This window comes from Neomonachus schauinslandi, chromosome 8 (genome assembly GCF_002201575.2).
Source record: "Neomonachus schauinslandi chromosome 8, ASM220157v2, whole genome shotgun sequence".
Taxonomy (NCBI): Eukaryota; Metazoa; Chordata; class Mammalia; order Carnivora; family Phocidae; genus Neomonachus; species Neomonachus schauinslandi.
The window spans coordinates 142,982,003-142,996,074 of record NC_058410.1 but is presented as its reverse complement, the minus strand read 5'-3'; the positions used below and the strand labels follow the sequence as shown (position 1 = coordinate 142,996,074).

General features: G+C 42.1%; 1 protein-coding gene across 2 annotated transcripts in view; it reads right to left on the bottom strand.

The window, feature by feature from the left end:
* CARMIL1 (capping protein regulator and myosin 1 linker 1) overlaps positions 1-14,072 on the bottom strand; it is a 308,066-nt gene that overhangs the window by 126,835 nt on the left and 167,159 nt on the right. For both annotated transcript variants that reach the window (XM_021696859.1, XM_044917255.1), the window contains exons 12-13: positions 10,701-10,787; positions 2,528-2,631 (exon numbers count right to left, since the gene is read on the bottom strand). In XM_021696859.1, the coding sequence (XP_021552534.1) occupies positions 2,528-2,631; positions 10,701-10,787 (191 nt within the window). The remainder of the gene's footprint in view (positions 1-2,527; positions 2,632-10,700; positions 10,788-14,072) is intronic.

Genomic DNA, 14,072 nt, shown 5'->3' with positions numbered 1-14,072 from the left:
CTCTAAAAAATAAATAAAATCTTTAAAAAATAAATAAATAAATAAAATAAAATAAAATAAAAGTATGTTTGAGTTAAAAAAAAAAAAAAAAGCCAAATGAACTCTTGGCTGCCAAACCCCCTTTTGTTACACATGACTTAGTTTTCCTGATTAGCTCCATTTTTATAATTTTGGAGCAGTGCTAATTAATTTTAACTGCTGAGATTAAAAGACCACCTGAATAGCACTCACCCTATCAAAATGCTAATCACTTTTGAAAGTGCTCAAAGATCCACTAATTTGAATTTGAACCATCAGATGGTCTTGGGCTATACTCTCTTCCATCCAAGACAATGATTTCTTCTATCCTTAGTTACTTACAAAATCTAACAAGAAAGGGTCTGACGGCACTATTAGTTTAGGTTTTGTTTTGTTTTTTTTTTAAATCTCATACACAGGGGGCGCCTGGGTGGCTCAGTCGTTAAGCGTCTGCCTTCGGCTCAGGTCATGGTCCCGGGGCCCTGGGATCGAGCCCCGCATCGGGCTCCTGGCTCGGCGGGGGAGCCTGCTTCTCCCTCTCCCACTCCCCCTGCTTGTGTTCCCTCTCTCACTGTGTCTCTGTCAAATAAATAAATAAAATCTTTAAAAAAAAAATCTCATACACAGTTCAGACATGTCAGGCTTCAAAGGGTCACAATGCCTAAACTCTCCCCTTATTCCTGTGCAAGGCCATCAAAACAATACACGTACTCTGTTCTTCTCTACTTGCCCTGAGTAGCAACTGCTAGAGTCCACCAATAACAAACCGAGCCCAAGCTCCTGCCACCAGGAAAATAGCTAAATTCTCCTTGGCTTCTCTGGATGCCACTGGATCCTTGCAAAACCAAACTAGCTTACATCGAGATGTCCTCGTCCTTAGCAAAGACTCAGAGGGCAGTGGCTTAGCTCTATCATGCTTGAGCAAAATCCTCTCTACCAAGGAATTCAGAAAAGCAAAAGATTAGCCCGTAAATACTTGAGAATAACTAGACACACACAACAGACTGGATTATGAGAAGTTCTGATCCAGAAAAATAACTTGCTCTCACTTCGGTAAAGATCTCTGCCTCTCTCGGGCTTTGCCTGGCATGTGGTTTTCCTCTTGGCCACCAGCTGGGGGAGCTCTAATCACCCGTGACTGGTGACAAGACCCTACTTGGCCAAGACCTCTGCAAAGAGGCAGGTCCAGCTAGGCGGCTGGCCCTGAAGGCAGGGGACGGGTAAGCCCCTCCCTGCACCTGCTGCAGGGCTCCCAGAACCTCCCAGAACCTGTCCAGGGCTGGGAGCCCACTCACGCGGGCCTCACGGTTCCACTTCTCTTTCCCCAGAGGCAAGCCAGAACAAAACCCACCCTCGGCCACCCTCAGACCCACTCCTGGGCTACTTTGCTACCTTAAGTGACTACGAATGCCCCTATGTTGGCAGAGTCTTATTACTTAATCTTCGGGCTCCTCTTTTATTCCTCTATTTCTCTAGTTTGCCACCATAATGTCTTACTGGTTTCCCATCGGACTCCCGGTTTCATCTTGGGAGGGAGCAGATTTATGAATCATCACTGAAGGTGACAGCTAACATGGGGCAATGCACTGAAGAAGTCATGGCACACCAGGAAACAGGATTGCTTAAAATGGGTTCAAGTATCAGAGAGAGGGAAGAAATCCTACAAAAAGGACTGTGGCAGTATTTCCTGCCTTACAGGGAAAGTAAAACATAAGAGAAATGGGACTAAATTTCAAAATGGTTTTCACCCCCATAAAGAGGTAGAACACACATGAAGGCCCTTAGAAGACACACACTTGTTGTAGGCTCTACGTGGTAAGGGAGCATTTCTTCTAAATTCTATCATGGTGACCAGAGAGGACAACTCACCAAATCTGGACACTGAGATCATACCTAATTCACTGCACCAATAAGATCTGCCAAACATTTATATTACTGATTCAGCTGCATGAAAAATCTTTTCTTTGAGGGTAAACTTTCTGCCATCAAACTCGAACTTATTTAAAGAGTGGCCCCAGTGTATTCCCAACCCTTGCCTCTCCCTACCGTACTCATGGAATATAGGACTGGACTTTATCGCAATATCCTCTTTCAATTGCAAACTATTTAAAAAAAAAAAAAAAAAAAAAAAAAACCTACCTGTCTTAACAATATTATTTAATGATGAAGTCATTCAGTTTACATTTCTAATCTTTCTTACCAGGCACTTTTAAGAGGTCCAATAATGGTTAAAATGAAGGGGAAAAAAGGTCCTTTAGAAAAAAAAGTGTTTCCAAAAAGAATTCACACTTTAGCAACATTCAGTTAACAGGGGAAAACATCTATGCGCTAAACTACATTTAATTAAGGACAGCTCTGGGCTTTTTCTCTAAAACACGTCCTAAGCTCATAAGTAAATGGTCTGAAAGTATCATGATGAGGGGAGCTGAGGAAAGCCATGTTTGCAAATTCTGCCAGGCTTATGCAATACAGCACCTTTGAACATGACCAGGAGGAAAGGGAAACTTACCGAGAGGTCGTCTCCGCGAAGGACGTTCCCTGAGAGGTCGAGATGGGTAAGGGTGGTGGCGGTCAACGGGTTGGCACTGAGTGACTGAGAAAGGCTATTCACCCCTGCAACATGAAGAAGATCCAGCTCAGTTTCTACTCCAGGAAACAAAAGGAGGCTTGGGAGTATCTATAAATGGCCCCGTCAAACTGCAGGACTGAGATTAGCCACAAGTAGGGTCCCCAAAGGTAGGACTGTCTTCTTCTGACCTCCCCTCGGGGAGAACAGGGGAGTGACGGACACAGCCATCTCCCTGAGCAGAACAAAGAGACAGAACTAGCTTCGTTCTGCTCCACGTCTGACGTGGATGGAAAGGATCTGACTTGGAAGTCCTAGAAGGATGCACGCACGGATGCACACAAGTCTAACTGGTCATTTCGGTCTCTCTCTTAATTCTGCTCGGTGTTCCTGACTTAATGTACGGGATTTAAGTGACGCAGGTGCACCTTCAGGCACTTCTCATTAATTAAAGTACTTAGAAGTTAATATGAGTCAGATAACTGTTCTACCTAGTATATCATACTCAAGGCAGAATTCAGAGGGAAATGGATTTTTACAAAGACTGAGAACATGATTTGTATACCATATAAAAAGCAACTGAGGGGCGCCTGGGTGGCTCAGTTGGTTAAGCGACTGCCTTCGGCTCAGGTCATGATCCTGGAGTCCCGGGATCGAGTCCCGCATCGGGCTCCCTGCTCAGCAGGGAGTCTGCTTCTCCCTCTGACCCTCCTCCCTCTCATGCTCTCTGTCTCTCATTCTCTCTCTCTCAAATAAATAAATAAAATCTTTAAAAAAAAAAAAAAGCAATTGAAAGGAAAAATGGATAATTGACACTCTATACACTACTTACACACATAACATAAACGGCTCGAGTCAAAGTCAACTGCACTGAAGTGAACGGGTTATTACCACCTCAAAAAACAAAGAATAAATACATGAGGAGGGCAAGAGTGTTCTGCGAGGTGAGAGCCACGTTCTTTCTCTATGTGGGTAACAGTCACGGAGCCACGTCTATTGGTGGGTTCTCCTCAAGCCACTTCTCTCCACAGGGGAAGGAGAGGCTCCAGAAGGCGGTCACTACAAAATGGGAGCCCAGAAGAGTCTGGCTGCTCACCGGGATTTGAAGAGGTCAATATTCACAATAGCACTGATGCTCATTCTTAGGGTAACAGGGATAGGAGACATAGCAAAGCTCTTCATGTTTCTACAGTTCACAGTTCCAGTTTGTATATTTTGGAAATATGGCGATTTCTAAACTGGATATACATTCATAAATTTTTTTTTCAGTAAAATTCTTAAAAATCCCAGCCTGTCTTGAGCACCCTACAGGGACACAGAGAAGGGGGCTTTGGTCCACACTTGCATAGACCTTCCTTGGGATAAGGGACGGGGGTAGGGCCTGCCAGTAGGAGACAGAACTGGTCACAGCAGCAGGATGAAGCAAGGCACTCCAAGAAAAAAGCAGACGGTCCCAAGGACAGCCCCGCACTGGAGCAGGTCTCTGCTCTAAGTTTAGAATGTTTGGTGCATGGACTGATGAAAGGGTTATTATCTCATCCTCCAGCTTTGGGGGGTTACAAAACCGACTGCAGTGTGTACGTGTCTGATAAAGAAGACTGAGCCAGTTCTCAGGGGTGACTGTTCCTCTGGATACTGCAGACAGAGAAGAGACAGAAGTGGAGAGTGAAAAATATTTTAGTCAAGTACCAGGAAGAAGTTCTTGGCTATCAATTCAACATTTGTTAAGTGCTCATAAAATGTTTATAAAATGCTGGGGATTGGGAAATAAATGTAAATGAGGCCCCTTCGTTGCCCTCGAAAAGCTCAAAGACCATCAAGAAGGAAACTAAGTAAATTCCAGCATGAAAAATCAGCACTCCGCAAGGAGTATTTATTCACTGCAACAAAAGTTGATCTAAGACCAACTGTCCAGCCAGCATGGGCTTCTGAGACCCAGGGAATATTATGTTACCCTCGAAAGGCTAGTGCAATGAGAGACACAGTCAAATAACCGTAATCCAGAGCGGTCGGTTCTATCAAAGAGGTGAAAAACAGGAGCTTGGCAATGAAGGAGGTGGAGATTTGGTTAATTATGCTAGATAAAAGGAACTTGCAATGGCCTACAGAAGGTTAATTTCTGGAGGTAACATCTATGATTGCTTAAGTGACCAAATTCTTTCATGAGTACTGTTATTAGTAGTACTAGTGTATTTTGTAATGGAATAATTGAGTCCCAAGCATGGAGAATACCAGACGGTCTCTCATCAAGAAAATCATGTGTAAAATCACTTCCTTAGTGAGGTAGAACAAAACTCAATAAAAAAATTCCAAAATTAGAAGGTCAAATTAGTCTTGACAGGAAAAGGCTCCTTGACAAGTGTGGGCGCTTGGCAGTTGCCAACGTCTGAACAGAATCGGGAGAGAACTGTATTCTCAGCTCAGCTTCATGCTGCTCGAACAGAATGGAGGACTTCCTCCCCCGCCCCGTGAGCCCACATCCACGTGAGGCCTATGTTAACAGGCACGCTAACAGCAGGAAATTACAAAAATACAGGATGGGAAAAAAACCAGGGCTCTTAGAGCCCAAACTAAACACGGATTTATGTGCCATTCTCGATTCTGGCTTTCTAGTGATTTTGACCATTCTTCGTATTTATTACTGGAGTGTTTACAGCTGGAAAAAGGTGGTACCAGATGGCCCTGCATTGACATAATCTGGCAACCAGCAGGATATTTACTAGAAATCCAGAAAACTATCATTTAGCTAACATCTGAGGAAGAGAAAGAGTATTTGGAGACAGTGGGGATGTCATGGCAAGATTTAAAAAAAAAAAAAAATCTGTCTTGAATTATGGAGCCATGAATATACATGTTTTCATAGAACTAAAATACAAATGTTAGTCAAATTCAGCAAAAGATTAAAACTGCAGTGTAATCTGAGTTACTGTGACTCTTCAAACCTTTCAGATACTACAAGAAAATCTGCAAGAATAATGAAATCCTTTAAGAAATCCTTTTTATTAAAAACAAAACAAAACAAAACAAAAAAAACCCCAACATTTCAACACATACATCTCTTAGGAAGGGCAGCTTAAAATTCCTTGGGTCAGAATATCATTAAACAATATTAATTCTCAAAACACACATATTAAGGTACACAAACTTTATGGCAGAGAAAAGATAAATGTGGCGTGAAGACCTTTATCTGTGAAGGGCATGGGGAACCTGGGTCTGTCCTCACTCACGAGAAAGCTGAGGACCTCTGCTCTGCCTGGGGGACCTCCCACCCTCATGACATCTGGAGGGATAGGAACACAGTGACTGGTGGCATAGAGGTACCCCAGACCAGACACTTGTCCTTGGGAGGATAGATGATCACCACATCCCTCTATTTGTCTCACAGTCATGAACAAATAAATTAAAATAAATAAATTCAAGTTTTGGGGTTTTTTTAAACACCTCTGTCGTAAAAAAAAAAAAAAAAGGGTTGGACCGCATAGCACGGTGATGACAGTTAATACTGTATTGTGTATTTGAAAGCTGCTTGAGAGAAGATCTCAAAAGTTCTCATCACAGGGTAAAAGAAATTGGAATTGAGTGTTGACAGATGTTAACTAGACTTATGGTGGTGATCATTACACAATATGTAGGTATCAAATCATTATGTTGTACACCTGAAACTAATATAATATTGTACGTCAATCATATCTCAACAAAAAACAAATAAATTTTAAAAAGTTATACTATAGATCACATGATAAATGATTAATACGTTTAGTATGTAGGGAATATATATAAATTAAGGAAGAAGATTAACATTGCAAATAGAGAGGTAACAAAGGATGGAAACTAGCAACTTCCTCCAAAAGAAAGACAAATGACTAAGAAATGGGAGGGTGTGGGGGGGGAAGGGTGGGGAGAGAATTCACCTAAGCAGTAAGTGAAGAAACTAAAATTCAAATATCAGAACACTTCAAGGCTTAGTCGGTTAACCATCTGACTCTTGGTTTCAGCTCAGGTCATGATCTCATGGGTTGTGAGATCAAGCCTCACATTGGGCTCCCCGTTCAGCAGGGAGTCTACTTGAAGATTCTCTCCCTCTGGTCTTCTCCCCACTCCTGCATTCCCTCTCTCTCTCTAAAATAAATAAATAAATCTTTTTTAAAAAATCAGAACACTTTTGCTTATATGCTTGATAAACAATGAAAAAGAATAACATCTGAGGGTGGTGGGAATGTGGAGATTTGTACAAACAACTTGGAGGACAACGTGACAATAAATATGAAAAGAAAGCTTTAAAAAAATGCATGACCTTTTTGATTTAGCAATGTAGTACTTAGAGAAATTTATCCTAAATAAGAAAGTAACAAATGACCAATAATTACATACAGAAGTCATGTTAGCATTGTTTGCATTATTGAAGAATTAGAAACCACACAAATGTACAATAACAGGCCATTTAAATCAATTATGGGGCTTGTTCCACACGCTGGAACAGCATGCAGCCACAGGGAGTAATCGCGTGTTTGCGGTCATAAAGGCTCACAATATACTACGCGGGGTGGGGAAAAGGTTTATGAAATGGCAAGCATCTTGTAATACCATCTACACATGTGCGTCTGGACGTGGGCAAACAGAGAAACTACATACAGACAGAAACGCTGTGGAAGGATGGGTGCCAGGCTGTCCACAGGGGTGGTCTCCTAATGGTGTGGTTCTGGCATAACGAGTAACTGTGGCTTATTTATACTTTTCAGTATCTTCTAAATCTTTACCATAAATATATGATGCATTGATAATCATCAGAAAAAGGTTTCTATAAAACTGATTTGCTGGAGTAGAGGAGTGGTAACATCACCGGACGACACTCAGCTTTAAAATCTGTGGACGGATTCCGGCACATGGACAAAAAACACCGACTCCCGGGCAAATCTGCCCCTTTGAAAAGTCCCTAGAGGGCGCCTGGGTGGCTCAGTTGGTTAAGCGACTGCCTTCGGCTCAGGTCATGATCCTGGAGTCCCTGGATCGAGTCCCGCATCGGGCTCCCTGCTCGGCGGGGAGTCTGCTTCTCCCTCTGACCCTAACCCCTCTCATGTGCTCTCTCTCTCTCTCAAAAAAAAAAAAAAAAAATTTAAAAAAAAAAAAAAAAAAAAAAAGTCCCTAAAAGGCCTAAACCTAAATGTCTGCACATAAAGTCACGGGACTTACAGAAATAACCCCAATTTCAAATCACTCTTAGGGTAACTGTATGGTGGGAATAAAGCAGGATTGGATGGCTATGACATCACTGAGGGACCGTTTTGCTTGTGCACCCGCTCACCCATGACACACGCAGTAGGGACCCACAACGTGCCAGGTGCCAGGGACACAGCGACGACTGAGGCACAGCCCTTAACCATCCAGAAGCTCCCAGGCTAGGACACAAACCACACACAATGGGAAACACGCTAAAACAGAGGAATTTGCGAAGTGCAATGGAACAGAGAGAAAGAAGCATCGACTGGTGCAGGGTGGGGCGAGAGAGGGCTTCAAGGAGGAAGGGAGACAGCTCAGTCTCACAGCAGGGGCAGGAATTCACCAGGTCTGGGGGAGGGGCACAGGCTGTCCCAGGACGAAGTAGAAGCACACATATGGCAGAGCAAGGTGATGATGGTGACGGTCGTGAGGCCCTTTGTGCCCCCAAGTGCACTGTTTGTGCATTAACTCACTTTGTCTCACCACCTCTGATGAGCTAGATACTCCTTTTTTTCTCTTCTAAAGATTTCATTTATTTGAGAGAGAGAGAGAGCATGAGCCGGGGAGGAGCAGAGGGAGAACGATAAGGAGACTCCGTGCTGAGTGTGGATCCCGACAAGGGGCTCGATCCTACAACCCATGAGAGATCATGACCTGAGCCAAAATCAAGAGTCGGATGCCTAACTGATGGAGCCCCCCAGGCGCCCCAAGGCAGAGTCAGTTAATTCCATCTTACATATGATGTAAGTGAGGAACCTGACCTAATAAAGGCATGTTCATCTTCAGTGGAAAAAATCAGGACCAAACCCTAGGCAGTCTGCTTCAGAACAGACACTCAGGCCCTCAAACACGACAGTGGTCCAGACACCGTGCCAGTGCTGGAGAGATGGAGATGAGAGAGGCAAGGACAGCCCCCCTCCAGGATGGAAACAGTATTTATACAGCAGCATTAGATCTATAAGTAATAATGTGATCAAGAACTAACACAGAGGAAAGAGTGCTTGATTCCACCGAGGTCTCAGGAATAGGGAAGATGTCTCAGAAGAGACGATCACAAATGAGTTTTTTTTTTTTAAAGATTTTATTTATTTATTTGAGAGAGAGAGTGCACAGAAGCAGGGGGGAGGGGCAGAGGGAGAAGCAGACACCCTGCTGAGCAGGGAGCCCCGTGCAGGGCTCGATCCCAGGACCCTGGGATCATGACCTGAGCCAAAGGCAGACGCTTAACCATCTGAGCCACCCAGGTGCCCCACAAATGAGTGTTTTATACAATAAACTGAAGCTCTCCAAGAATATATATAAGGGGGGGCGCCTGGGTGGCTCAGTTGGTTAAGCGACTGCCTTCGGCTCAGGTCATGATCCTGGAGTCCCTGGATCGAGTCCCGCATCGGGCTCCCTGCTCGGCGGGGAGTCTGCTTCTCCCTCTGACCCTCCCCCCTCTCGTGTGCTCTCTCTCTCTCTCTCAAATAAATAAATAAAATCTTAAAAAAAAAAAAAAGAAAAAAGAATATATATAAGGGGAGATGTGAGACAATAGAAAATATATATATACTGGTCTCTGCTCCCCATTCCTAGCACAGAGTTCTCTAAACCCTTGTAATTTCTGAAGTAGTAAGAGCACTGGGGACATCTTTTGTTCTAATGAGGTGACTCTAGGTGGGCTCCTGGATGGGGCCAGTCACCAGAGAGACCAAGCCATGATTAGAAGCTTGAAATCTTTAGCTCCCTCCCACCCCCGTCCTCCAGGAAGAGGAGAAGGGCTGGAGACTGAGTTAATAATTGATCATGCCTGTGTGAGAAGCCTCCATAAAATCCCAATAGCACAGGTTCTGGGAGGTTTCCAGGCTGGCAAACGCATCCACACCAGGAGGGTGATGCACCCCAGCTCCACAGGGACAGGCGCTCCTGCGCTCAAGACCCTCCCACCCTTTGTCTTATGTATCTCTTCACCTGGCTGTTCATCTGTGCCTTTTATCATATCCTTTAATAAACTAGCAAACCGAAGTGTTTCCCTGAGTTCTGTGAGCTGCTCTAGCAAATTAACCAAACCCAAGGCGAGGTCTTTGGAACCTCCAATAACCTAGGCTTGCAACTGGAGTCTCAAGGAGGGTTGGGAGTAGTCTTGTGAGACTGAGCCCTTAACCTGTGGGATCTGACACTGTCTTTGGGTAGAGAGTGCCAGAATTTCGTGAAATTGTGGGACACCGAGCTGGTGTCACAGGGAACTGCTGGGTGTGAGGAAAAACCGCCACACATCTGGTGACCAAAAGGGAAGTGTCTGGTGTGAGTAGTCAAGGAGACACGCACACAGGAAAGAGAAACACGAAGGAGGGGAAGAAGGCAGGTTTCACCCTGCAGGATGAAAGAAAGACTTTGCAAGCAGAATACAAAGCATGTACAAAGGCACAACGCACACAGGGATATTTCAAGTGTTATAGGGGTGCTGATGTGAAAACACAATGATAGAATGGACAGGGTTTACTGCCCAACCAGATACATGAGCGGAGGGTGAGTGGAGTCAGAAAAGACCCTGGGGAAGGAAAGGCAATTTCCAGAGCAGGACAGAGACTGGGCAGTTAGGTCCACCAGTTTTCCGTGCAGGAGACCATCCATGTGACAGCATGTGTGACAGGGGTGGGGGGGTGGGGGAAGCACAGGTAAGCACTCCTCAACGCTAAGTCAAAAAGTTAAATAACATATTTCATAATTATGCTCTACTCTGAAAGCATCTCACTTTAGACAACCAGAATTCCAATTACACCACTTCTTCACCTTATAACCCTAAGAGTACTGTAATTCATATGCAGACATAACTAAGTAATACTTCTAACTATTTAAGGTAGCATGGTGTAGCAGAAATATTACAGACATAAAGTAAAGTAAATAACACATACTGTACCTTTAGGTGATAATGAGGTTTTAGATAAATTTAAATGCTTTAATCCCTTTGGGAGTTTGGCAAATTGAATACTTAAAGAGGACACACCTGAGAAAGGAAAAAAAAAAAAGATCATTAGAATGTTCAACTTCTCAGAATTGCATTTGTTTTATAATGCCTGAAAATTAACTTAAATTTGATTCCAACTTAAGTGATCTTTTTTTTCTAATGTCAGACTTTATTTTCTAATTATCTACCATCACACCTCCTTTTTCTCTGTCCTACCTAAAGGATAGGAGAAAAGAAAGATTCTTTAATTAAGCATAACAATATAAAAACTTTACCATTAGGGATGTTTTTCTTTGGACTAAAGTGTTACCCTCTCCTCTATAGTCCTATTTCAAATGCAAATACTCTTAGGAAGAGTGATATAATTGCCTCTTTTTAACCTGTGTCTTAATGAGTTGATCACTCCTCTGGGTGAGCAGATGCATGCTACTTATTGTCAAAAAAACGGTATAATGTTAACTCTTCAGGTAACAGCTTCGCTTTTAGCACATGGATTCCAATACTTAATTGGCTTACGGCTAACAACCTCAGACAAAGCATCAAAGTGCGTTTAACTTCTTAAAGGTAGGTTTTGTAACTTGAAAAATCGCAGTATTAAAAACCAGAGAGTCTCTAAATTTAATGACCAGACTGGGAGACTGTGAACACCAGCTTACTCACTCAAGGATTGCAATGAGTGTAGACTGTTCACTGGGAAGAATAAGTAATACATGAATGTATGCTCTTCCTATAGATCATTCAACCAACTTCCTGCTACAGGTGAGTTATCACCTTCCCAGGGGGCATGTTCCTGGGAAGGTTCCTGAAACAATATTAACCATATGGTCTCCTAGACTGATTCTCAAACTCCATGCACTGATACGGAACTACCATGCTGGCTGCTGCCCTATTACATAACCCCACATTCTCTACACATTTTATCAAAGTTCATCAAGAAATAGCTAGTGTAGTAGTTAGAGTAGAGGTAGAGCACTAAGCCTCTAGTTGGGTGTCTCCCCAAGGACGGTGGGTGTTCTGAGAGCCCCTATTTACCTCCTCATACCATTTCCCAAATAAATTTGAAAATCCCTGGATTAAATGATGTCAAACAGGTTTGTTTATGTGAATATTTCTAGAGATGTGAATATGCTAATCCGTATCATTAATTACAAAGAGGGGGCAGGCCTGATATTTAGTTGATAGATTCTTGTAAAAGAATGTATAACTAGTAAGTTAATGGGGACACAGGGAAAAGGGAGTCATTTTAGAAATGTAATTAATCCAAAAGGCAGGAAAGGAGGAAAAGAGAACAAAGAAAAAATGAGGAAAAAAGAAAACAGACACATAGTAGATTGCCATACAAATAAATCATTAATTACAATAACAGACTTGTACCTCTGAAACAAGTAATACGTTATATGTTAAAAAAAAAAAAAAAAAGAAAAGAAAAAGATAGTAGGAAGGGAAAAATGAAGGGGGGGAAATCAGAGGGGGAGACAAACCATGAGAGACAATGGACTCTGAGAAACAAACTGAGGGTTCTAGAGGGGAGGGGGGTGGGGGGATGGGTTAGCCTGGTGATGGGCATTAAAGAGGGCACGTTCTGCATGGAGCACTGGGTGCAATGCACAAACAATGAATCATGGATCACTGCATCAAAAACTAACGATGTACTGTATGGTGATATAATAAAATAAAATTTAAAAAAATTAATAAATCCTGATAATTTTGAAAAAATGTAAATGTACTAACTAAATACTCAAAACAAGTCAAAAATGGATTATCTAAACAAAATTATAAGGTGCTTTCAAGAAACACTTAGAAATACATGTATTCAGAAGTGAACCGAAAAGCATGTAAAAAGATATATGCTGCAAACACTAACCAAAAGAAAATTAGTATATCTGCAATAATATAAGACAAGTTAGAATTTAAGAGGCAAAGAGATAAGTGAGACATTTCATTAATGAAGAAGATGTAATGATTTTAAATCTGTATGGTCTGAATAACAATCTCAAAATGTATAAAGTAAATCTAATGGTAACAAAAGGAAAATACATATATTATTATATACATTATACATATGTGTGTGTGGGCTACCTCGCAACAGTGGGAGATTTTTAAACACATCTCTGTCAGATGATAAAACAGACAAAAAAGGGCATAAAGACACAGATGATATCAAGAACACAATAAAAAAAAGTTTGATATATTTAAAACACTGTACGTAATAACTGAAGGACATATATCTTCAAAGTACACATGGAGCCTTTATTTACCAAAAGTGACAATAGGCTGAGCCAAAAAGCAAGTCTCAACAAATAATATAGAGGATGTTCCTTAACTGCTGTGAAATTACACAAAGCATATTCTCCAATTGCTACCACTATATGCAATTAATACAGGAATTGTAGCAAAAAGAGAATCTGAAAATCCCCAAACCATTAGAACATAAGCAATGTATTTCCAAATAACAAATGAGCTCCCCCAAAAGAAAAAATCACAATGGAAATCTTAAAAATATTTTTATTAAAAAAGTTTTTTTTAATTTATTTGACACAGAGAGAGAGAGAGAGAGAGAGATCACAAGCAGGGGGTGGGGGGCAGGGCAGAGGGAGAGGGAGAAGCAGGCTCCTGGCCGAGGAGGGAGCCCGATGCGGGGGCCCGACCCCAGGACCCCGGGATCATGACCTGAGCCGAAGGCAGACACCCAACTGGCTGAGCCACCCAGGCGTCCCTAAATTTTATTTTTTATTGATTTTTAAAAAAGATTTTAATTATTTATTTGTCAGAGAGAGAGAGCACAAGCAGGGGGAGCAGCAGAGGGAGAAAGAGGCTCCCCGCTGAACAGGGAGCCTGATGCTGGATTCAATCCCAGGACCCTGGGATCATGACCTGAGCCAAAGGAAGACGCTTAACCGACTGAGCAACCCAAGCGTCCAAAAAATACTATTTAAGTTTTTAAAAACTATGATATCAACATTTTAGGATATAATTAGAGCCATGCTTAGAGTGATATCTCTAGTCCCAGATACTTATGTTAATCGAAAAAAGCTGGAAACTAATTATCTAAGTATCCCTCTCAAGATATTTGAAAGAAAAGCAGCAAATTAATCCCCACCTCATCCCCATAAACAGGAGAGGAAAAAAAAGATAACAAAGGGAAGAAATCTATTAAATAGAAAGCATCCATAAAATAAGTAAATTTAACAAATCCTGTTCTTCAAAAAAACTAGTAACATTAGTAAGCCCCAGCAAGACTGTTTAAAAAAAAAAAAAAGGAGAGAGAGAAAGAGAAGGATCAAATTATCAAAATCAGAAATGGAAAAAAAATACTAGTAGAGC